The 26,148-nt window shown below is 39.0% G+C and overlaps 1 protein-coding gene across 2 annotated transcripts in view; it reads left to right on the top strand.

Moving 5' to 3' along the window:
* Positions 1 to 556: 556 nt before the first annotated feature.
* The window catches only part of Lapsyn (Leucine-rich repeat activity-regulated protein at synapses), a 77,380-nt gene continuing 51,788 nt past the window's right edge, over positions 557 to 26,148 (top strand). Inside the window, exons 1-2 of one of the 2 annotated variants that reach the window (XM_071697676.1) lie at positions 557 to 1,093; positions 2,279 to 2,785. In XM_071697676.1, the coding sequence (XP_071553777.1) occupies positions 2,737 to 2,785 (49 nt within the window). In that variant the 5' untranslated portion in view covers positions 557 to 1,093; positions 2,279 to 2,736. Of the gene's footprint in view, positions 1,094 to 1,917; positions 2,786 to 26,148 lie in introns of both variants that reach the window. The other variant, XM_071697677.1, reaches the window with a different exon arrangement.

The following is a 26,148-nucleotide window of genomic DNA, read 5'->3' as shown; positions in this document are numbered from 1 at the left end:
AGATTCGAAGGGATCAACCTTTGCAAAAGAGCAAAATTATCGGTTAACAATTAATTACACGCGAAACGAACATTCTGCATACAGTAATTAGTTCGCCACAATCGCTGATAATAAAATAATTTACTTTCTAAGCATAATAAACCTAAATAAATCCCAGAAATAACGAATATTTGTTATCTAGGCTCATTCAGGGATATCCTGAAAAAAATTAATTCATTATATCCGTGGCGCGACATGCCGTCGCGCAAAAAGCGAAATCAATATCGTAACAAAGTGCGTAGAAGCCATTCCGTCGTTGCGTCGGGCGACCCGGTGATTTTCCAGTAACGAACAGCCGCATTGAGAAACACTGGTCCGAACGACGCCACGTCCTGCTGCCCTTTAGTCATCGAAACCGCTCCTCCCTCCCCGGCAGCCCTTAACGCCGGGAGCCCTCGGCAGTGGTGCGTTAAGTTCGGGGGAGGATTCGTAGCCCTCGTGGGCTCTCGCCAGCCGTCCGTGACGACGAGGGTGAAGCCGGTGAAGAACGCTGGGCGCGCGGCGTGTCGTACAGTCATGCGTGAGACCGCGTCGGAGTGAGTCACTTCGCCCCGCGCTTTCACTCGCTTCTTTTCCGCGACGCTCGTCGTCCCCTGCCGATTTCGCGTAGTTGCGAAATCCGTTCGTCCCATCAGAGAGGAGAGGAGAGCGAGTCGTCGACACAGGCGCGCGCGAGATCGAGCGATCTCACCTTGCCGAGTTTACTGCGTCTTTGCCGGCCGCGCGCGCGCGCGTGCTCCGAGAGAAAATCGGGAGAAAAAGGCTGAGGCGAGTTCAGGGAAGCCGCCGATCGGGGGAGTTCCGATCCCACGAGCGGCGCTTGCACCGCTTGCAGTTGCGCGCGAGACGCCGTCGAGGTGACGTCGCGCTCGAGCGAGGTAACGGTAACGGCCCCTACGAGGGGATTCTCGGCCACGGGGATCTCTCGCGTGTTTACGCGGATCTGATTCGATCGCCCGTCAGTTTTGGGGATTGAAACGTTTACGAGGCGACGGGACGCGTAGGACTACAGCTGCACCGGTAACAGCGGCGATAACCTCTTCGGAACCAGGCGGTACGTGCTGTGATGTATACGTGTTTGCGTTGCGTTTGTACTTTCGTGACGTATATGTCCTTTTTTTTTGGTCGTTCCGCTTGGAGTTTTTATTTTGTAGTGACGCGCCGTGTCCGAGTGTCGATCTCGCGATCGTTCAACGTGAAGTTACTTACGCGGTAAAGACGCGAGAAATTCGCCTTTGTGCGGCGACGGATTCTCCATTTTGAAGTTTTCGACGCGGTCCGATTCTCCGCAAAGTTCAGTGACTGAATCTCGGAGATTCTGCTCGAGAACACTTTCTATCTTTTCAATCTCGTTTGTTTCTCTTTTTTATTCGCGATCTCGTGATCGATTACGAAGCGGTTGATCGCAAACGCGCCGTGTCTCGATAATTCGTCTTGGAAGTAACTTCGTCGTTTCGTTTCACGGCGACGCATTTTTTCCCACAGTTTATCGGATATATCACGGAAAATACATCGCGCTCGCGCGCGCATAAGGATTTCGCAATCTGTTCCGTGAGTAACTCGCGGAAGAGATCGATTCGCGATTATCGGCTTGGCCGGACGCCAAATTCGCAATTCATATCCGCGCGCAAGCGGTCGATTTCTAATCGTAAATTTTCGATTCGCGCCGGTGAATATCGCGGGGAATCAATCGGCCGGTCTAACCGTCTGAAATTCGCGTCAGACTCGCTCGATTACGAAATTTCGCTGCAACTCGATCTTCGGCCGCTCCAACTTCTCGCCGACTTCCCTCGGAAATTACGAAGCCGAGAGGTTTTTCAATTCCTTTTACGGATTCGAGCTCCGGCAAACTTAATTTTCTCAATTCTTTTCTTTTAGAAACAAATTGCTTCTTTTTTTTTAATCTCAAGACTGAGAAAGCCGAGAGGTAGTTCGAGAATATTTAGCGGACACTTCGGTGTATCGCGTATTCTGTATGGCGAAGTAATTATCGGGTTAAACAAACGCGCGCATGAATATCTGTTTTGACTCTCCGATTTGTAAGTATAGTAAGATTGAAATTAAAATTGAAATTCATCGAATGTCGAGGCTACCGGGAAGGTTGAATAATTTTCACGAAAGAAACGCGTCGCCGTGCGCCGCCGGTTGAAAAACACTGGTCGAAACTCGAAACTGCGCGCGTACCACATAGGGGGAATCGTCCTTTTTTTTACTACGCAACGCGTCTGCCCTTGAACAGGCTAAAGGAAGAAGGGAACTCGGCCGGGAGCGCGCCCGCGCGCGCGCGCGCACATATATATACAGGACGATTCACCGTTCGGTGACTTCGTGGAAGCGGTGATGCAACTCGCTCCTGGGGAGAGGAAGGAAAAGTCCGCGATGACGGTGTAACGGCGCGGTTCTAAGTCGAGCTTCACCTTGCTAACTTCAAGCCGCCTCGCCCTCCGCTCCCCACGCCCTCGTCTCGTCCCTATTGGCGCGTGTGTGTGCGCGCGAGCGCGCGCGATATACCGACATACGTATATGGTTACGATGGTGTGAGTGAGATCGCGCGTGCGGATCGTTCGCGGTCTCGGCGGCAGCCTGTAGCTTCGTCCGCGGCAAGCATCTGGTGGTTGGTATTCGCGCGCACCGGAGAAGAAACCGGAGGAAGAGGGATCCCGTTTACTACTCGACGCCGACCGTCCCGGACCGACGATGCGGCCCCTCGGGAAGTCGTCGTGGCGATGGGCCATCAGTGAAGTAGGTGAGTACGAACAGTAGGAAGTACGTATACACCGCAACGTGCGAAGACAGCGTTCCTGGCCGCGGTCGTCGCCATTTTTCGAAATTAATTTTTCGCATCGGGTGAGCTGCCGGCTAAAAAAGCGTTGAAACTTTGCTTTGCCCCGACTTGGCATAACGGTAGCGTTCTCATTGTTGAATTACAAGCGTTTTGTGAATAATTCTTCAAAGCATTTTAAACACATAATATTATTATAATATAATAATATATATAATATTATTATAATATAATAATGTATAATACTATTATAATATAATATATATTATAATATGGATAAGAAATTGAGAGATATGTATTAAAAATAATAAATAGAGATGCGCGTTCAAGACAAATTTAATTAGAAAAAATATAATAAATAATTTAATCGTAACATTTAATTTGAAAATAATTTATTTTATCTTATGATTTAAAATACATTTTTGAAGAACGTTTATATTAATACCTAGGATGATTCGGTTTGAGTATTTATCAAAAATTTATAACCAAATGAGCTACAGTTAGGATCTAATAATCCAATCCGATTTGCATCACTCATGAATATATAATCGTACTATTTTTGATATATGTCTGCAAACGTCTGCAAAGCAGACGTATATCATAAATAGTAAATAGGCGAATGTACATGCGTATATGTGCGCGCGATTGGAAAAGCAGCAATTTTATTTGTCATCAGAAGCATGCGCCGCACAACGATCTGAGAATGTATAAATGAACATTTATACCGCAAGGAAACTCATAATTTATTTATGCATTAACTCACGTAGAGCGTTAAGAATTTTTCTGCGAGCAAGTGGAATTCTATATACGTTTAATACGTTCCCCTCTGTTTCACGGCTGCACGCATTCGCAAGCCTGACTGACATTTAACTAAAAGTCGGCGGATGTTGTTCACTTAATCCAGGAAGAGAAACGCGTTTCTTCAAAAGCGAATTGACGGTAATAGGGAAGTATGCGTCTTCTTCGTATAGAGGATAAGAAAAATGGCGCGTGCAGCGTTGTACAACTCGCGTGTGATTAAATGGAAACCCGGGATCGCTGTCTTCCACGTTGATAAATCGCGTCTTCGGAATGAGCGCGGGAGGAACTCAAAAAGATGCTCCGAGAGAAACCGCGGGGCATCCTCGCGATCGATGCGCGAGGACAACAAATGATACTGCTAGAAGGGGAGCGCGCGATATCCTGGAAAATTGATTTTTTTCCGAATTGTCGAAGTGAAACGATGAAGTCGGAGGTAATACTCTTTTTCTCTCCTCTCCCCCTCTGTCTCTTCAGGTAATACCTCGGCTGCGTGCGGAATTTTTCAGCGACTTACTCCGCGACGTTTCATTAATATGATAAAATGGAACATCACGAAGATTCTTACCCGTTCTCTCTTCCCCGCGCCGCCGCATTCCGCGCTGCGAAAGGCGGGGCGAGAGATATCGAGGAAAGATAATTTCAACAAATGGATTTCGCGCGACGTCAGTTTAACGACACGCTTCCCGTTAATAATTTCGTTGCGGAAACGTGATTTTCGCTCTTCCCCTCGCACTGGCGGATGATAAACACATTTAATTTCGATCCCGCTGTAAACTGGATGTTCCGACAGACAAACAGACAGACAGACAGACACGGGTAGCGGGTTTCTCTCATTCCGGAGATACGAAATGCCTCGAATTGTTTCCACCGACGTAACGAGATTGCGTCAACCGTTGCGTACCACGATCGTTGCGCGCGGGCGAAGTCGATGGAGAGAAGCGCACGTAGATGACGTGCCCGCCGACTTGGGGCGAAGTTACGTTGTAATCTTCTTACAACCGCGGAGAAACGTCGGAACTTGGACGCGTCGGTCGCGTCAATAAACCATTAGCACGAACGTAAACTAAAAGCCGTATACCTACGGGAACTGCAACGTCGCGTCGTGGCCGTCGAAAGCGCTTTTTCCCTCAGTCCCGAATTCGCGCGTTTGCGGGAGGGAGGATCCGATTGTGTCGTGAGTTTGAAACTACTTCGATTTTTTTGTTTTTAATACGATCGGCAATGGAAATTTGGCCGCACTTTGCCACGAGATGCAATATTCATCTAGCTCTGGCATGCTATTCTCGACGTTATTGCTCAGATGAATCATTTTAAATAAAATAATTATTACTGTTATTATTACGTAATAGTAATTATATATTATTATCTATAGATTATTATTATTATCTACTCTCTAAATCTGAATCAGTGAATAGTACTGTGAATCAGTGAATAGTCACTGATTCAGATTTAGAGAGTGTAGATCAAATTAAGGTTTTCATATGTGTATCTCCTGTCGCTGCGCGAACGACAGAAACGCGAAATTAATTGATCGAAATACAAACTTAGAACTTTCTTCAAATCCAACAATTAATTTTGTATAAAATAAATTTATTTGGCTTATATAAATAGGCCACGGATTTGATGATTTAATTTTAATAGTCTTTATCTTTATCTTTAAAATATACTCTGGACTGCGCTTTGAGTTTAAGTTTAGCGAGGTATGAGTTTAGTGAAGAGAGTAAGTTAACGAGAATACTATACAGAATTTTACAAGGAAAGATTATATCAAAAGCAACATTCTTAAAGCGAATTTTAATTGGCCATTCATTCCTTTCATCTGTCACCTTAAGTAGATTCGATAATTAAGTCGTAAATTACTCGATGTTCTTTACAGTTGATCCTAGTAAAATTGTCGCAGGAAATCCGTAAAAGTTAATTGAAGAATCATTTACAGCGGAATGTTACTCCCGGAATTTTTATTATCTCTTCGTAAACTTAGACTTAAAACGATGAACATTTCCAATTTGGAATGTAAAATAGTTAGAACGTGAATAGACTTATGATTCAGAAATATGAAATTTATTCTCTATTTATTTCGCTACACAGTAAAGTCCCCTATTATGAGATAGACTCCTAGAGGTTTCTGCTAAACTAATAGGCTCTATCTGTTGGTTCCATCATGTACTTATTGCCCTTAGAGTAAAACCTATTTAGTGGAAAATTCATTATTCGATCGTGCGTCCACTCGCCTACTACATTTTTCAATTCTGCATAAACTTCCGGCAATCACGCAAAATAGATGTGGTATCTTATAATAGGGGACTTTCCTCTATTATTTATCGAAGGAACAATTCTAAAAAAACGTATATTGCAAAAAAAAAAAATTACGGTATATTGAAGATTTTTGATACTACAAAACGAACTGTCGCAATAAAGCGGCGTAAGATTTTTAGTTTTATTAATTTTGATTTTTTTTACACTTATATGTGTATTGAATCACAGTCAATTTGCACATCAATACGATGCGAGTATACATATAATTATCACCCAAAATCCTTAATCTTGAAGAATAGCATATTTCCAGCTATAACTTTAATATTATATAATATATATATCTTATATCTTTTTTACAATCTATGTTGTATTCTACTGTATTCAGTACTATTTTTATCACAAATTCTTTTTTGCTCGCTAATATAATTAATTACTCGAAGAAAAGGGTGATAATAATTTAGCGCGGTAAACTAATTTTACCGGATTATATATTTATCGCCATTTAAATATTTGATCGTTTAAATACCTATTCACGTTCCTATATGTGCGTGTGTATAAGTACATTCACCTATAAGTGCCTATACTATATTCTATCGCTGCTTTCGGAAAACGGTTAAAAGATTGTGATGGACTGGTGTCGCAAAATTGGTTATTTCAGTTGTTTGCCGTGGAGAAAATTGAAAAAGCTACGATCCGAGGCAACGCAGCCATGAAATCGCGCACGTTTAAACGGAATGTATATGTTCACGGTTATTCCGCGACAATTCCTTTTCGCTCACGAGCGGCTGTTATTTGAGTATTTCTTGTGAAAACGTACGTATGCATTCAGAATTAAAAAGATATATATATGTACATACAGAATTTCACATGATTTTTCGCTTGACCTTTCGCGTCGCGCACACCGTTGGGAACGATTTCTACGTTCGCGTTCACGTAATTAGTAGATAATGCAGGTAATGAATGATAATTAAATGGCATTGCGTCACGGTTAAACGCGGCGATCCTTGCGCGTTGCCTAGTTTCCGTGGAGAAGTGATCGTAAAATGGGACAAGAATTAATCGATGATACATTTCATTGTGGTTTTCAACGAATTTAACGATTTTCACTCTCCTCCTCCCTCTCTTCCCTATTTCAGCTTTTGTGCATATTATTACTGTAATTCAATCCCTCCGGGCGAGAACGCAATAATTTACAGTTCACAATTCGCAAATTCCGTAGTCGCGTTATTCTCAATTGTAAAAATTTTTCACTTGCAAATTCAAACTGACATGGCTTAGAAACGTCCGATGTAATCCGGACACGGCTCTGTACTGAACGTGCCATTGAATATGGTAATTCAATACTGATAGTAATAAGATAATGGTTCTGAATGAACCGGTTTGTACTAGAAACATGTATTTTACATAATATGGAAATGTCGAGATATTATGATGAAATTAGTATTCCATGAAAATTTCGTGTAATTTCTTTTTTTTACTAAAGAATTGAACTGATTAATATTCTTATTCAAATGGGCTAAATTGTTACGTTGATAGCAATCTATAATGATATTTCCTTCTATAAAGAAAGACAAGATTGCACGAAATTTGAGTGTACTACGAAGTGTGGTGGAAATAGAACTGGACGTATAAACAACAAGAAATTAAATGACACAAAATTAAATGACATAAAAGAGAAAATACCATTCGAGAAATCTTTAATAGCAATTTCGTTATATAATATTAATAGCTGAAGATTGCAACTTTTAAAGATAATTCTATTAACAATATATTGGAAAAATGAGATCTTCTTATCGTCGATAATTTCGTGTTATTAAGAGTTTATAAAACATATCTGTATTACAGAAATAATGTCAGAAAAATTAAGTTCGTTAGCTTAAAATTAGTTAACTTAAAATCTTTCCACGATATAAATACAAAACATAAAATTACGATTTTTTGCGCAACAAATAATAATAATAATAACCTTTCGATTATTTTTATTTTGTCATCTTTTGATTAATTTTATTTTAATAATAATTGTAACATACTTTTAGAAAGCATTCTGTTACCGATAAATTGATTAATATCGGATTATCTTTTTGATATCACTTATTGAGCTTTTGAGGAATTATATCGCGTATTGTGTGTCAGTTAAAAATTTTCGAGCGTCGCAATTAGTCGTTTTTGATGATTTTTATGCCGTTCTTTCTGCAAAACGATGCATATGCGCCATGTGTATTCATAACGTAACGCACAGCGACATATGCCAAACGGTTAAAAGCGCGTGAACCTGTATTACGTTTGCCCGAAATTCGGGTGTATGCACAAAGGTAACAGCAATGTGAGCGCGGGCGAAATCGCGTCACGGTCGTCGCGTCATCTCGCTTGCTACTCTCGTTTGGCGCGGCGCTGCTTGCTTTTCCGTTCACGAGCGAACGCGGTGGAAATAATTGCTTTCGCCGTATTGTGCAACGCGATCGTTTCTCTCGTATCGAAGGTTTTCTTTGAGCGTACGTAGGAGAGGGCGGGCGCTTTGTGGGGTTACACGTGGAGAGAGAACGTTGGACGTTATACGAGGTGTATCTTAATGCACACCGCGGTCCCTGCACCCGGGGGGACACCCAGCATTTTCTCATTTCGCGCCCGAGACTGTTATACCCCGCGGAAATACCGCTCCGCGCTCTCCGTGAAAATTTCCTTCGCGGTGTTTAATTATTTTTCGACCTAAAACATTCCTAGGACTCCGGCGCGCGTATATTACCACCCACTTCGCTTAAGAGGGTTTCCTCTTTACGTATAGTTGAGAGAGAAAAACTGGAAGCGGCTATAAAATTCGCGGAGAATTGTAGGTAGTCCTACTCCCTGTGCATACATAATACATATATCAGGAAGAGGTGGAAAGTGTAAGATCGAGAGTTGATTTTTAATTCAACGTACAGATAAGCGATGATCCATAAAGATCGACACGAGATACAATTACTTATTTTTTTTACACTGGCAATATTAATAATTCATATCTGCTCGAAGCAGAAGATAAAGTGTTGTTCGCGTGAAACGTGATACAAATACTACGATGTTGATAAAATATCGACACCATAAAAATATAACGCGGTGTTACACAATACACATACACGCACATACACACACGGCAAAAGCAAACTAAAGTGTCAAATTTCAAGTAAAAAGTACCGGTATTTCGATAGTGATGCTATTGTTGATATCTCCCTTAGTATCTTATAACTCGGAATAGATTCATTCTTTGATTAGGTAGATAAAAGAAAAGAATTTCATCGTTTCGTCAAGTGTAATATACTTTGTGGAATACGCGCACAGATTTGAAGACTCATACGTAGATGTAGATCGCCGGCGGAGTTGGCCGCGGAATTTCCGCTAGTTCAATTTAACTTTTCTTCGGCGAGCTAAGCGCGCTAACGAACAAATTAAGCCCCAATTTGCATGCGGGCTCGCGCTCGCGCTAGCGATCCGCGGCGACGCTGACGACTACGTGATCTCGGCTGGGTTGCGCCGATCTTTTTTTTTTCTTTTCTTGTTCTTCCGCACGACGTAATTGCCAATCACGCCCGTCGCCTTTTACACCGCACAATCGGTGCGAAACACGTCACTTAACGCCGTTTACGCTCTCGATCGAGCCGCGCGACGCGATATCGCCCGTATCTGATACTATCGGTCTCTTGATTAGTTTCTTTTATCGGGCTGTGTTCCGATTGCCGGAAAATCGATAAAGCGATCGAGGGCCCGAACGAAAGGGCCGCACGAGCCCGCTTCCTTTTTTTTTTTTTTTTTTTCAATAAATGAGTTATTCGGCATTCAGTTGAATAATAGTCTATCGACCGATGCAAGATTTAGTATCCGGATAACATACACGGCGAACAAAAGCGGGACGGATTTATATTAGTTTTCACAATCGTGATAATCGGTCGTATTCTGATCATCGTGGTTTTCACAAACGTTGATACGCTTTTTGAATGAAGGATTATATACATACGTACCCCCTTTATCATCACGATGAATTCTCACAATGCTGCAATGTAAAATGAACGAACATTATTAATATGACATTTGACTCTGATTATAATAATTTCATTTTCTTCTTTGCTCGAAATTTCCTGGCGAGGATACCAGCAGAGGTTTTCATCAGAGAATTATATCAGAGAATTTCTTTAATAAGCACATCTCAGGATTGATTACAATAAGCTAAATTTGGACTGTATCTTCTTACATTTTATTTAAGATATCAAATGTAGTTAAAAGAGAAATATATTTTGTTTCATTTTGTTCTATAAATGACTTTGTTCTCACCGAGCGAGGGTTAAGTAAAAACTAAGTAAAATTTCACGAGGTCGTCCTAGTACTTCCGCTTTTCTCCAACGCGCCTTCAAGCTAAAATTGCCCGGTTCTTGCATTCAGAATGTCAATTGACGTGAAACACTAAAAGCGTTCTTCTGCATCTTTACGCGCGACAATGCCCAACGAACACTTAACGTCGTTACGAGTTTCGCTCGGAATACTCCTTTAACGAATTTATCCGTGTCCGATTTCTTTCTTTTATTGTTTTCCTCTTTACTGCCTCGTGGCGATCAAATTATGCGACGACGGAAAATTAGTAAGGCGCAAGAGCTAAAAATATCTGAATCGTCATCCATGTTGATTGCTATTAATATATACGAAAACGTTGAAACGCAGGGCGCGGTTTGCCGTAATTTTTATCTAATCAATGATTATTGCAATACATTTTTGTTTCCCGAAAAAAAAAAATAACGCAATTAAACGCAGTTGAAGGCAGTTTTGACGTCGAAGCATCCCGTAAATTTAATCTTGCATTATATTATGAGCGAAGAATTTAATTAATTCGTTTGCAATCAACGGATAACAATTTGTACACTTCGCATCGGGGAAAAATGCATTTTTCTCATTCTACATTTTTTTTCTGCGTTCCACGACGCTTTTAAACGAGCAAAAATTATTCGCGATACGGCCGTCTCTTTCAGGGAGCCTTTCGAGATACGCGAATTTAATTTCGTCGTGGATAAATATCACATTACCCGCGCAATGATATTTTCTTTTGCAAAAATTATAAATTGATTACGAAGAAGATATATGTATAAGGAACTATTTTAGATAACTATTTAAGGTAACTCTCTTTCTCAAACGTTTTCGCGAAACGGGAAACACTTTTCGTAAAAATATTTATCTCGACGGGGACAGACTGGGAGAATATTAAAAAACTTCTTATCAAAGACATATATCTTACATATATAAGGGACGCCGTACGATGGTCGGTGCTTCAGTTTCTGTCCGTCGTTCTCGTATTTGCTCTTCGGCGCACGTTCTAGGCGCGCAGCCTCGTGATCAAAGGAGCTACTCAACGGTACCAATAATATTGCAACAGCGGCAGCCGCAACGAACATCAGTTCATCAATATTACATACTCGGGTTTGCGGCTTTCATCGTCGTGTTGCGTCTTCTGCAGCTCTTTATCGGGCCGTTGCATTACACGCGGCTAAAACGCGATCGTCAAGAAGAATCGATAGCGCGCCGCGTCCCGGAGATATAAAGGTAACTCTCTCACTCTCTCACTCTGTCTCTTTCTCTCTCTCTCTCTCTCTCTCTAGGAGCGCGTTGATTGTTATGCCGCGCCACGCGGAAAGGTCGGCCGCGGTAATTGCGTATCATGAAAGTATCGCTCGTTTACACGTTTACTAGTGTACACAGGCGCAACGAGAGTTGCGATACGGACGAGCGACTCTTTCGCGAAAGCAACAGCTGATGCTGCGTAAACACGTACGCCGAGCATTTCTTATAACACCGGCGAACTCCACTCACGGAGCGGAGTTATGAGTAGTTTCAACACCAGATAGTCGCGTGATATCTGATAGCTTATCTTTCGTCTGCCGTCTTTTGGAGCGAAAGAGGAAAACTGCTGGAAATATATGAGGAAAATTGTTTAGAAATTCTCATTCTCTCTTTCCTCTTGATAAAGATATTTAGATTACAGGCCGCTAAAAATAGAGAGGCTTCCAGATAATAACTTTGCATTATCAAGATGTTATCTTTTATTTTTATAAATCCAGGTTTGATTTAAAATAAAATTGTATACATAATTTTGAGCAAGAAATGATATTTCTCTGTAATAATAAATTGATCGACGTATATCAATCCAAAAGATAGAAATTCTGATCGCGGTGATTGCCGTAACGCTTCAATTAAAATTAAAAGCGAGATTGATAAGCACGCTATATATGTGTAACGCGTTCCAATGACATCATCGTTAGAAGAAGTGGGTTGAGATTGAGAGTTACAGGTATAGACACTACAGACAAGCTTTCAATAACCTTCGAGGCTTTGTTGACGAAGTCGTTCATACATTCTCGCGTGCGCTTGTATCGATAATTCCACATCGATGTGACATCTCTATTGTAAGCAGTGGCGTTCCATTGTAAGCAAGCCTTCCATTATAAAAAAGGCATGTGTGTATCGCGAATTTTATTTCTAAGCGTGCAAACAAATTTGTTTTTTTCCTAACATTTTATATTTTTTTTATTCATCTTAAGCTTTATTAGATTAATTCAATTTAGAAAATGTTGACATTAATTTATCACCAACTTCGTAATTATAATAGAATTTAATTTAACTTTTAACGCCGCACCGCGTAATATATTAAAAAATAAAAAACTAAATAAGAAGTCTATTATTTTTTTAATTTTTAACGCCGCACCGTGTAATATATTAAAAAACTAAATAAGAAGTTTATTAATTTATATTAATCACATAAAGAAATTCATCAATTTAAAATAAAATTGCATAAGGAGAAAAATACAAGCATTAAATCAAAGTTACTTTTAGATTGAAACGTTTTTCATTTCGCGATTGAATTAGCTTCGTAAATTACTTTTGTATGATCGTTTGCGAAAAAAAAACGCAATGCAATTTCATACTTCAAATTCCCTATGCAAAGAATTTTATTGAAATATATGTAAAGCTCACTACAATTATTTTTAGCAGTAATGTACGGTACATTTACAATTGCGATAAACAATTGTAGGTATTCTTCTTTCTTTGAACTGTGTGTATTTTCACAAAAAACTATGCATACGGACGCATACGGATAAAAATTATTTCAAAGATTATAACGAAGGACATTTGGGCATATAGAGGTTCACAATTATCTAAATTTTAGTATATTCAAATTGTACATTTAGCGAGATTGGTGAGGTGCGTGATATTAATCCCTACGATAATATTGAAAATATGAGCTTTACATTGAACTGGATCATATTTAGTATAAAATATGGGGTATGAATGCAGACTTGTATGCACTTGGAGTGGATAATCTCTCTTTTATCTTGCAATTCGCAGGACGATGTGATTCCGCGAAATCTATTAAAATGAAACCTGGATATCCCGTTGTCGCTACGGGGAATTTCGCGAAGAATAAACATCGGTATTACGTTAATTTGAAATTAACATTAAACGGATTTTGCGAATGATGAGATATAATGCGGCGTAGCCTTTTATGCCGGTGTTTAATTACGACCGCATCACCCCGTTTTCGAATTTTCGCGTCGTTAATTACCGCGCGTAAATTAGCGCGAAATTTATTTCGCTTTAACGAATGGTACGGCAGGAATGAAGAATCGGACGCGTCTGTAAAACAAGCGCTTCGTCTTACAAAGTTAATTCGAAAAATTTGCATTCTGACTTGACTTTGTTCTAATTTTATCTTCTTAACTAATTGATATTTTTGAAGAATAATGAAATTCGGTTTGTTATACAAATAAGTACAAACAGGTACAAACAGATTGTCTATATTTCTTAGGGTCACTTAGGAAGGGAGAACAGGAATACGGTACAATATCGTAAAATTGTTTGTACTTTGAATTTTATATATCCAGCAACTTGTGCAGTTCTGACAAAGAGACGGTACATGGTATCTATATATCTTCTCGCGGATGATTAGAGGGCCTTTTCCACCATTAATGGATAGGTATAAAATTAATTTCGTCAGCAGAGAGTGGCATCTACTTCAGCAATAAAAGCGTTTACCGCCATTTTAAGCAGGACCGCCATTAAAATGGAGGAGAAGCTGTAATGAGGGTTACGAGCGGATTTTGGAAAAGCCGTAAATTTAATACTCTCGAATGCGCGCATTTGAATTAAGCCGTATGTAGCTCAGAGCGTTGCTCCAGATATCATCGGCGGTTTGCGGCTTCAGACCGCATTTTAGGGCGAGAACTTGGCATAAAATTCCGTGCGTAAGTTTCGCCGTGAGCTCGAATGTCGATCGGATTGAAACATTGGTTGAATGTGCAGCCCCGCCGCGATTTTGATTGCAAACTCTTGGAGCGGTAAGAAAATCAATGAAACGAGATACTAAGAGAAGGGATAAAAAAATGTTAATTAATATGTATATAATATGTAAGATATATTATACGAGAGAGAATATTCCTGAAAGTCGATTAATTAACTGCACGAATAAGTGACGTAACGCATAACACTCGTCTAAGGATAAGTTTTCTGATTTCCATAATAATATTCTAAGGAAATATTATATATGTATGTATATGTATATATACACTATACCGTTCGGGGGTTTGAAAGCACTACCTTCTTAAGAAAAACAACAGTGGTGCCAATAAAATTCTTTAAGTGAAATTTTTCCTTGGAAAATGATTAGAAACAAATAATACTGTGTTTAATATAGTTAAAACAAGCAATAAAGTTTCTCTATATATATGACGTTTTTCTTTATATTATAACACCACTGTTGTTTTTCTTAAGAAGGTAGTGCTTCCAAACTTTTGAACGGTAGTGTATGTGTGTATATATGTATATATATAAATTATCGTGTACACGATTTCCGTCCCCATTCATTATTATTCTTGGCGCGTACACGAGAAGCTCGAATTACAAACCGATGGGTGCCCATTAAAACTGCACCAGCGGATGTTAATGAACGTTAATGCTAGAAACAACACGCGGACCTCGCGACAATGCAACGTTCGTAATGTTCCCCACTTGTACGTCGGGGTTGATCATTATATAGTTTCCCCCGGGGCTCGGGACGGGGGGCGGATAGTGGCCGGCCGCATTTTTGCTGAAAATGGAGGCGCACTCTCGATTGTTGGGTCCAAGAAGGCGGAGGTTAACGTGCAGTTACCTCGAACCGCGCGCATTGTCTGGAGAGCGAGTGCGATTGAAGTGCATTCATCGGCGATTGCATGCCGGGCGATGCACTTCGTTCTTTATCACCGCTGGTTTCGCTAGCTCGCGCTCCGGCGGTTTGAAGGCTCTCGTATTGTCATTGATTTATAAGTCTCTTGCGATAATTGAAACGAGATATTCAGTGCTTTATAAATTATAATTTAAGGAAGAAGTACGCAATCTACGATGCGCCGCTTGTATATTTTTCAGATGCAGTTATATATCTCTTTTTTGTATCAATCGATTTATTATTCCACGTATATAAATATTAAAACAATATTAATATGGATCGTCAGAAATTAGTATTTTACGTTTTACATCGAAATTGTATCAGATATTTTATGTTTTATAGGATATATCAAATCTCGTAAACTATTGATTTTTTAATGATTTTACTCTAATGCTTTTATATCCAGAATAACAAAATAATGTAATGTAACTGTGATATTAAAAGATATTATAGTTCTATTTGAAAAAGTGTCGATTATGTTCACATTTCGTAAAAAATATATGCTATAAAAAATTATAAAAATTAATAGAATATTGCATGCATTATATTTCCTATCAAAACTGTAAAACTTTTATTTAAAATAGTAGTTTTCTCGCTCTTTCTCTCTTTGTTTCCAATATATTTGGAGATTTTGACGTTTTTTTCCACTGCATGCATGCTGTTTTTTTTGTTTTTATTTTAAATACTAGGAAAGCATTAAAATATTTACGAGCTTTACAAGCTTACTCAGATATAATTTTCTGAATCATGATGACGCAGTGAATATTGTACAATACGAAGGAACCTGTATACAGATACGGACATATATTCTATGCCGGAATTACTACCGGAAGCATTAATGTTTCTAAGTGAGAAGATAAACAGGAGGTGTATTTAGATATTTGCATCTAGACACAACGACAACAACATAGCCATAGCTGTGAATTTATTTCCGGGGAAAGCGATATACGCTTCGCTACTGTGCTACTGTGCACCGCCCGATGCCGCCGCGCCGCGGCGCGCCGTCTGCTGCTGCAGCTTTCCGATGCATAACAATGTAACCGCGTGATCCGCTTCCCCTCATCAAAATAACGACCGCATAATGCAACAGATAGCACCTGTTAACGCGTCTCTAAATACCGACCTAATTATCATTTGTCAGGCAAGACGTGACGCGGTCTCGGTCTCATCCAGCACAACATTCTCAAAACTGCTAATTAATTAACCGTTTTTTCTTCTTCTCTGTGGGATGAACAGGGCGTCGCCGGCCGTTAACGAGCAATTTAAGGGCACTTAATGCAGATACGGATCTAATTAAAAAAATTTCAGGTACAGGCGACGTTTCCGCAGTTAGTTTCCGGTGCAAATGCGAGAACGTGACTCCGTTTTTCCGCCCTGCCCCAAATTAGCTCGCGAGCGCTCTTCAGTTTAATGCCCCCTTCTTGACCTCGCCGTCGCGCTCGTGGGTGGAACCGCCGTTTAACAGGTTATATCACAAAGGGCTAATTAATATGATAGCGGAACAGAAATTAATTTTTCCGCGAACCGCCCGGTCCACGCCGCTCTTTCGCTGATAACGCCAATCTTGATAACAGGGGATTTTTAGCTGTCCCTCTTTTTCTTCACTGACCAAAGCTAGATTAGATTAGGAATTTCTAATTAACAGTCGCTGGGGTACGCCCATGTAAGATCGGCTCTGTCTGACGTTACATGCTGCCGGCTTTGGCATAGATAACATCGCGGGCGCAATTGCATCGAGCGTCGAGCAAGCTTTTGAAATTCTTAACACCTTGGCTGTCGAAATCCGCGTTAGTAAATCTCCAACGAAGTAAAACGCCAGGGGAAGTACTAACAGGTGGCCATTTAAATAAAAATACGTGTAGCTCGAAAGTTATCCGTTACAATTACAGCCACCGATATAAAATTAAAACGATAGGGTGTTAACATCTTGACTGGATAAGGAAATAACGATTTAAACACACATAGAACATTGAAGCTTTTAAAAGAAATCTTAAAATTGAGATATAAGATTGAAACAAAATATTTAATTCTCGAGATGTATATTATTAAAGATTACTTATTAAAGTTACTTCTAATGATTATATTATTATTATTATTAATATAGGAGAAGACAATTTTATTATGAATTTAGATCATTGAAAAAATAGCCTTCTAGCATGATGGTTATATTAATTATGCAAGCGCATTGTATGAATTATAATGTTTAAAACTTATATTTTATATAATTTCAAGAACATATCCAAAATATAAACTCTTTTCAACGCGTTTTGATCGTGCGTCGATTATTATATCGCAATTTCAGTTTTGCAGCAAACGCCCGGAGAAGTGCATTGATTGCTGTCTCTAAACGAAATTTGTGATATTTCAACCGGTAAAACGATCCATCGCGTCATCCGGCAGGCGGTATTCGTGTGAAGTTTATACTTTTTCGAATATCTCCCAATGCACCCTTAATTGTAGCCGCTCCCTACACTCGCAACGATATTGAAACTCCGGGATATAAAAAAAAAGAGATTGCAATTTTTTGCGACGCGAGATAGCCCATTTTAATCTACCCACTGGAGCTTACGACCTCTTTTTTTTTACACAAAACTAATAATTCTACAAACGACGTGACACACGAACGACAGATGTTCAATAAAAACGATTTGAAGATATTGAAATTATTAATGCTTTAATAAAGTTACATCCCGAATGAATAAATCTTCATTTAATTGACTTGTGATTCTAACAGAACTATTGTACTTTATGGGAGAAGGTGCTATATGTGATTACATTAATAAAGATCGAGATAATATTATTTTTTAATTACCTTTACCAAGAACGGATTTAGCCACCAAGAAGGGGTTAGGGGAGGTCATTGCCTCGAGCTGTCTTTGTAAGATAAAGTCTCTCAGCAAATCAAAATTTACGTCGCGATCACAAAATATAATAAATATTAACGACATTACATTGACGAGCGGTAGAGATAAATTTGGTAAGAAAAGTAACTTGAACAGAAAAATCTGCAAGTGAAACGAAATTTCCTGACATTGTCAAGTCTCTTTAAGTTAAAATAAAAAAAACTTAATAATGCAATGTGTTCAGTATTTTGATAAGTGAAACGCGTTTATTCTTATATACGAGAGTCAAAGTCAATTAACACACTTTAAAATTTCCTGAAAAGTTCGAAAGCGCCCGTTGCGTGTAACGTAAATTTCCATTTTCCCTCGATATCCCGCCGGCTTACAAAATTTATATTCCAAACGGAATAAAGGCCGGGCGCAATCTACGATACGTGCGCACGCGGCGCGAATACGCACGCGGCGCGATACGGTATCTAATATTTTTTGCTGACAGCGCTTTTGCGGGAGCGGATTTTGGGATCTATGATTTCGCGCGAATTTTTGGGTTATCTATTGCGCGATATTATTCGTAATAACCGCGAAAAGCTCGGGGAGAATGTGCATCGCGCGAAGGGGCGCGATGAGAAAGCCGCCTGGCAAAATATGATAGCGGCTTTAAGCCGCATGAGATTTTTTTCTCACGCCGCGCCTAAGAAAAACGCAACGGTTCCGGGAGTCGGGCGGGCACGGATCTCTATATAGCACACGCACGTATCTTCTGCTCAGTCGATGACACAATATATCTTCCCTTACACGATGGGATCTTCTTGCGAGAAAAAAAAATGCTGCCGGGTTCACTCGGGTTAATATCTTCGGGGTGAAGAAACTACTTCGATAAAGAGAAAATGCGCGGCTTCCACTCTCGCTAACGCACGCAGAATTTCTTTCTTTTAATTCTTCTCGGATATTTTTTGCACGAATCTTTCCACGATCGTGTTTTTTTCGAGTTTCTAGAAAAATAAACAGTGGACGAGATACGAGTGAAATATTTACTAGAGCGTAAAAATACAATAAAAATCAAATATACGCACATATATTTCCATGAGAGAATTTTATTTTATCGTCGGAAATAGAAAAAAATAAATGATAACATTTTAAATTAAACAGACATTACCTTTCGGTGATGCTTGAATTTTGTTCTAAAAAAAAATATACCGGATAGAGAGAGATAGTTAAATATCTCCGAATATAGGCCGAAGCACAGACTTTTGCATAACTCATAATGCATAAGCATAAGAAAATGGATTGGTCTATTTCTTTATGCACATGTATATGGACCAATCAATTTTCTTATGCTTATGCATCATGCGTTATGCAAAAGTCTGTGCTTCGGGCTTAAGCTTTAACAATGTGTAATGTGCATGCTGCGTAAGCAAGGAGGAAACAAAACAAAAGCGATCCGCTAGCAATCGATATCCCCCTGTGTTACCTTTGGCCCTTGGTCACTTCGTTTTTATGAGCATCCTGCAGCTGTAAACGTTGCACTTTATATATATATAGATACGCGCTTCGTGCACCGCAATTTGGTAGGAAAGGAACGCGCGGGCCACGCAAGCAGTTCACGCTGCTGGACGGTCTAACTTTCAGAGTTTCAGGTCGCTCGAATAGCGGAACGCGAGCACGTACATGTGTATGCGTTGCGAATGTGTGAGAATTTCCACGCGCTCTTTAAAGATATCCCCAGCCATCTGGACCCAGTTTCCACCTGGTTCCCCAGCTGCGTGCATAACTTTCAAGTCACGCACATTCGTACGATTCGAAGGGTCAGAGTTATAGTCTAGACTCGTGAAAAATCTCGCGGAACTGTCCGGAAAGTTAAGAATGCAATATCGAGATTCAGCTTGTAACTTGTACTGACATCGCTGAAAATTACAGTTACATACACGTCCATAAAAGTGTAATTATTGTCTGACCTCCAATCTAATTTTTTTATCAATTTTCCGTAATGAAAGCATCGAGATATGTTATCATTTATCAAAAAGGTTTAATAAAGAATTGTCAATCAAGAAAGTATAAATCTGTGATTCAAGTAGTTTACTTGAAAATTTATTAATTAGCTAAATCTAATAATGTCCTAAAAAAGAAAAGTATTATTACTTTCTTGGATAATTCCGGAGTATTTATTAAATATTTTAGAGGCCGATATCTATAATCGCAAAGAAGGTAAATGTATTCTTTAATTTATTCTTTAAATAATAAATTTAATGTTTTTTTTTAATGGAGTAAGAGCATTACTTTATTTCAAGTGGAATAATATTGACCATTCAAATTGTCGTTAAAGGAAAGAAATAACTCGCATATAACGATTTGCTATTAACAATATACATTTGTATACATACCAATCAGACTGAAGGAAATTTTCTCGACGTTTAGGATTCAAGCAACAGTATTTCTCCGTTTCAAAATGCTTTTTGAATCTAGCCGCATCAATCGTTATCTTGGACGACGCTAATAAATCCGGAAAATAAAGCGCAAAATATGCAATAATGATTATTAACCATAACTTGAAATGTAAGGGACAGAATTATCGTGTGTACATACTGTATACATTTATTCCGTTATATTAAATATTTCATATTCATAGACGTGACATAGAATGCTTGACACAGCGTTCCGCGCTTGTTTATTTGGTAAGCGCGTCGTGTATACACAAAACCGCCGTACTACCATTAGGCCAGTCAAATTAAACCAAAAAAAGGCTTTTGCTATGAAAGTGATGCGAACTTTTTTATTCCTCTTTAGGCGTGTTGGGGGTGTTTAGAAAAGCTTATTTTTGAGTTGTCGTATCATGAGACCCAGAGCTTTTTGAGGGCGGGAGGGGGAACCAAAATTTTCGCGGTTTTTTGCATTTATCTCGTTTCGATTAATAGATAGCACTTTTTCGCTCGTGAGAAAGTTGTAGGGCTTGAAAAAAACGAAGAAAATGAGCGGTGACTCGTTCCGATTCGTCAAAAATTGAGCCCAGGGGAGCCTCCGGAAGTCGCGCGTGTCGAGCCGAGCGTTCGGAACTCGGCGCGTTTTTCGCTTCTATCTCTTTTCTGATAAATGCTCAATTTTTGACGAATCGGAACGAGTCACCGCTCATTTTCTTCGTTTTTTCAAGCCCTACAACTTTCTCACGAGCGAAAAAGTGCTATCTATTAATTGAAACGAGATAAATGCAAAAAACCGCGAAAATTTTGGTTCCCCCTCTCCCCCTCAAAAAGCTCTGGGTCTCATGATACGACAACTCAAAAATAAGCTTTTCTAAACACCCCCAACACGCCTAAAGAGGAATAAAAAAGTTCGCATCACTTTCATAGCAAAATGTCTAATTTGACTGGCCTACATTCGCGCACCGAGACTCGAGCAGGTAGGCAGTAGCGCGAGAGCTGCTCCGCACATTATTACCCCACGATCCACGAGATGCGATCGCGACGAGTTCCAGAAGAAAGCACGATTATTTCTTACACATTTAGTAACAAGTAACTCTCACTGGTCCATTGTATTAATAAATCTCTACAATTTATAAGATGAAACGATCCGTAAGCGTATCGTGGCGAAGGGTATCGTGCTTCTCTATCGAAACGGATATTTCGCGCGATTTATACTCGTTCAATGTACGAATCTTGAACCGTGTACTTTGTCACGATGAGACACGGAGAAAAGTACGAATTGAAAAGAAAGTACAAAACTATAGTATATAGACAATAGGAATTATAAATTATTTTTTCTTGATATTTAGTATCTTACTATTAACAACGCTTAGATCGAAATGTGTTTTACTTTTAAATGTGTCGAGCTTTGAATTATCCGCTGATTTTGATTTGTCTGCCATTTTCGGGAGAGATAGCGCGTGATACACGAACGGCAAGATTGAATAATCTAACGGAAAGCCATAATATATTTATTCTTTTTTTTCTATTGCTGAACTGACTGCACTAGTTTAGAATTTATCTGTTTCCTTTCAATGTGGAATAAAAAAAGATAAATTCTGAACTAGTGCATCCAGTTCAGCAATAGAAAACAGACCCAATAATTGAATTGAGTCAGGTGAAACGAATACTTGATATGTATTCAATAATGAATAAAGCATTACATATTTTAAAACGACATTTCGGTTAGCACGCAGCCTTGTTTGTCGGCATTTGTTTTTTCGCGGCGTACATCGCGCTATTGTTTACAAAGGGTCGCCGCCCCACCACTCGCGCCCCGAGACTCGAGCACTCGGTAGCGAGCGTGTCGTCGCGTTATTATTCCACGGGACACGATCGCGACAAGGAGAAAACATAATCGGTCTATGCACGCTAAGAAACGAGGAACGCTTATCGTCCGATAAATTCATACAATTCGTAACGAGAAACGATTCGCAAACGTATCGAGGCCGCGAAATTCGAGCCGGTAGACGGAATCACGCGATTACCTATGAAAAATCAACGGTGGTCAGTTCGCGAAAACGATTAATTTTCATTGTTACAAAAGTAGATTTTTCGCGCGTATTATTCATCGTAAGTATCGAATCGATAGACACATCGGAGATTGTACCGTTTCCTTGCGATATTTTCAGGTGATAACTATTTATACTTGAATTTAAAAATATCTCGTCTATAGTACTCTTCGAAATCTTCGCTGATTCGAATATAACCGTTTCATTAAATGGAGAGCGTGTAGAAACATGAATCGACGGCTCGAACGTTTCCAGTGACTGAAAAAGTCAGGATGTATATCGTTCGTTTATTTACAATATTTCGTATCGTAAATACGGGAGTGTTGCAACGAATTGTAATTACGTTTCTACCACGTTTTCATGAATAAATGTGTGAGTGTAACGAAATCTGACAAGAGGAGGAGGTCTGTGCGAGACTTCGGGCGACGGAGTAACGCCATGAGATAATTTATTTTTTATATTATTTCTTTTTCTAAAGAATTATATAATTATTATATAATTATATAATTATTTTGCGAAATATCTATTTGAAGTAGACGTATATATTTATGTGAAATAATGAATTACTTGTAAAATAGTAACAAGTTACAAATAGCTATTAATCTAGTTGCGCTACTTTATTTTCCTTCTTATCAAATATTTCTCAAATAAAATTTGTGGTCTGCGTTTGGGTCTCTCTGTATATTTCTAGCATTAATGTGATACAAACTGACATAAGAAAGTAGTAATTTGAGATTTTTTAAATGTATGTTTTATAAACGTAACTAAAATACGAACAAAAAATATTTCACTGGCAATATATATCGCAATTAATTTTATTTTACGAAAAGTAACAAGTTAAAATTAGTAAGCCAGTTTTATGTATATTCTAATTTTTCCTATCCTATACATTTCTATTTTTTGTGAATCTGATTTTATGTGCAGCTCGAAATAAAGGAATTTGATAAAACATGAGATCCGGTAATTGTATTATCGCGCATGTTACGTCGCGGAGTCCATAATAATCGTAGAATATTTTAATAGATTTCATGAGGTAATCTGTTCGCCTGTCACAATTGACAGAATATACATGTACTCTTATTGCGCTCCAACCAAAATACTACTCGTCTCAAAATATGAAACTTTATTCACATCAGACTATTTCATTTGATATGCTTTTTGATACGATATTTACGTAACGCCTGTATAATACATATGCGGGCCTTACTGCGTTGTTGGTCGATGTCGTTTCTGACGTATTTACTTTCCGAGATAATTTATAATATTATTAAAATATTATCACATTTAATTGTGAAGTTATGCACACATATCGAAAATTGCAACATGACATAATTTAATCGAATATTCGTGAAACCGTAAGTATTCGATGTAGCGAAATTTTGGTAGAAAATCGATTGTGAGAGACCAATCTGAAATTTGCCGTGACAAAATTTTATCATAAATGTTGGAAAATCATGTATAAAGTCATAAGTTATTCCCTTCTTTTTATAAATTGTGAATATCATATATAATTTTGATATTCTACTAGGTGCAATCACGTAACAATTCCGCGTGTTGTAAATTATGAAACACATCATTTTCAGTTTCATAATTTAACGTAGCATAATGCAGCATTGTGTGTGCAAAAATTATAAAACGTCTCTACTGAAAATATTTGTTCTCATTTTCCTCCAGAATGGTTTCAGTTTACTGAATGATTCTTGTTTACGTTTATTATTGAAAATTCATACTGCTACGCAGATGGTAAAAATTGAATGTAATATTCTACTTGCAACTTCAACATTTCACTGATCGCTATATATTGTTTATCACTTTTTGTTCGCTTGTATGAGTTTTAATGCGGATTTGGCTTAACGGTCTGGAAATATTCCTCCGTTCAAAACAAAAGCGTTTCATATGAGAGAGCCAATAGTCCAAACGTAATCGACATTACGTTGAGAAAATATGGAAATTGCCCGTTATAAAAGAAAGCGCGATTCATAAGTTATGAATTATGTCATCTTCGGGAGATGCGAAGAAAAGGCGGCCAGAAAATGTCATTCTCTTGTCGCGACTTTGTCTCGTTACATCGGCCAATTTCCCAACGTAAAATTCCGACGAAAAGCGTTATTGCGGGAAGGGAAAAAACCGTGGCAGCGCTGTAGGATGTGAAAAACGTCATGAGTACGTTCTTTTTTTTTTCTTCTGGCGGTACAAAGGATTTACGGATTAATACGACGAAGAAATCTTGCGGTCGCGTTAACTCCGTTATCGCGTTGTCCCTCTTCTCAACACCCTAATTTACATCCGTGTGTACGCGCGAAAGCTCTCCGAGCTGGCGTCTCGAATGCTTCCTGCTTCATTTTTCGTGCTTCCGCGAGACATAATGGGCGGCACATGCGCTCAGTGGCGCGCTCGCACACGCACACTCGCGGAACCGTGAATATTTATGAGGCATTCGGCGGCGGAGGGTGGAAGGATGAAAAATCACTGGCAAATCTCCGAGCGGGCTTTGTGCTGCTCCACGAAGTCGAGAATTCATCGGGAATGCGTCATGCGATTGCTGGAGACGTACGTCCGCGTCGAGCAGAGACGGCGATCCGCGACGATGTATCTCGCCTTCAGGCGAGCGAGTGCTGTTATTTCCGCGAAGTACGAAATCGATAGGAAGACCTCGAGATAGACCGGAGGTCTCGTGTGAAAAAGAAGATCAAACAGCTCCTCGATTCGAAGAAAGATTCGTGCGAGTAGCGGAGATTATCACATATTCATACGTAATTTTGAGAACCTACGGTTCTTTTTTAATGGAAAAAGTCTCAGTTGAAGTCGCGTAGCAATCACTTAGTAATTTATTATCTTTTCACATTTTCATCGGCTAATTTTTTAAATGTTCCTTCTAAAACTCGATCAATGTGATGATTTTAAATCTTATATTAACACGATTAATTTTTTTATTGACATGCTTATTTTATCAATGAAATCAGCGAATAAGTGCTAACTACATTTCGTATTTGATTGACCCCGATAGATTTCTCTGAATCAATCATTTTCCTTGACATGCGAACGAAGTGTCATGACAATGAGTTATTGCAATCGGATGGAGTTATCACACGTGCTCGTTCAGACAGTGCGTAAACATTGTTTATTTTCTAATCAGATTTTCCACTTGTTGCGTGAAATTAATGTTGAAGTTACATATATCATGGGAAGTCAAGATCAAAAATATATTTTCTTTACAGCTGAATATTGACATAAGAATAGCTTCTAACTCTCATTTGACAAGTCATAAACATTTCATGACGTATTCGTTGTTGTTGTATCAGAGTATCGATCTCGCGTGTGAGATTATATCTACACTATAAAATTTGCGACACGTCCATAAATAATCCTACATAAACACGTTAATGTCATTAACATTATTAAGTTTGTATAATATATTTGCATACAAGATATCGCATGAGATTCATCTTAATTTTAGTTATGTAATAAAAATTGCATACTTAAAAGTTTATGCCAAACACAACGCGGAACCATGATTCAAGGATGAGTTGAAGCAAGTAAAAAGGTTTAGTACAATATAATATTTTTATACATATATGACCCGTATTCGGTTTTTAGTGCCGATAAGTTCGCGGATAGGATATAAAAACTCCCGCTCTATAGGAACGAAGCGAAATATAGATCGCCGAAGGTACAACTTGAATCTCTAAATAGTCTAAATCATGCATAAAAATTTCCGAGCAAGTTTCTTTTTCCGAAATACAAA

Source organism: Temnothorax nylanderi, unplaced genomic scaffold (assembly GCF_030848795.1).
Source record: "Temnothorax nylanderi isolate EJ_2023f unplaced genomic scaffold, tnyl_v1.0 TNYL_tig0013_pilon, whole genome shotgun sequence".
In the NCBI taxonomy this organism is placed as follows: domain Eukaryota; kingdom Metazoa; phylum Arthropoda; class Insecta; order Hymenoptera; family Formicidae; genus Temnothorax; species Temnothorax nylanderi.
Note: the sequence above shows the minus strand (reverse complement) of the source record. Positions and strands in the feature narration are given on the sequence as shown.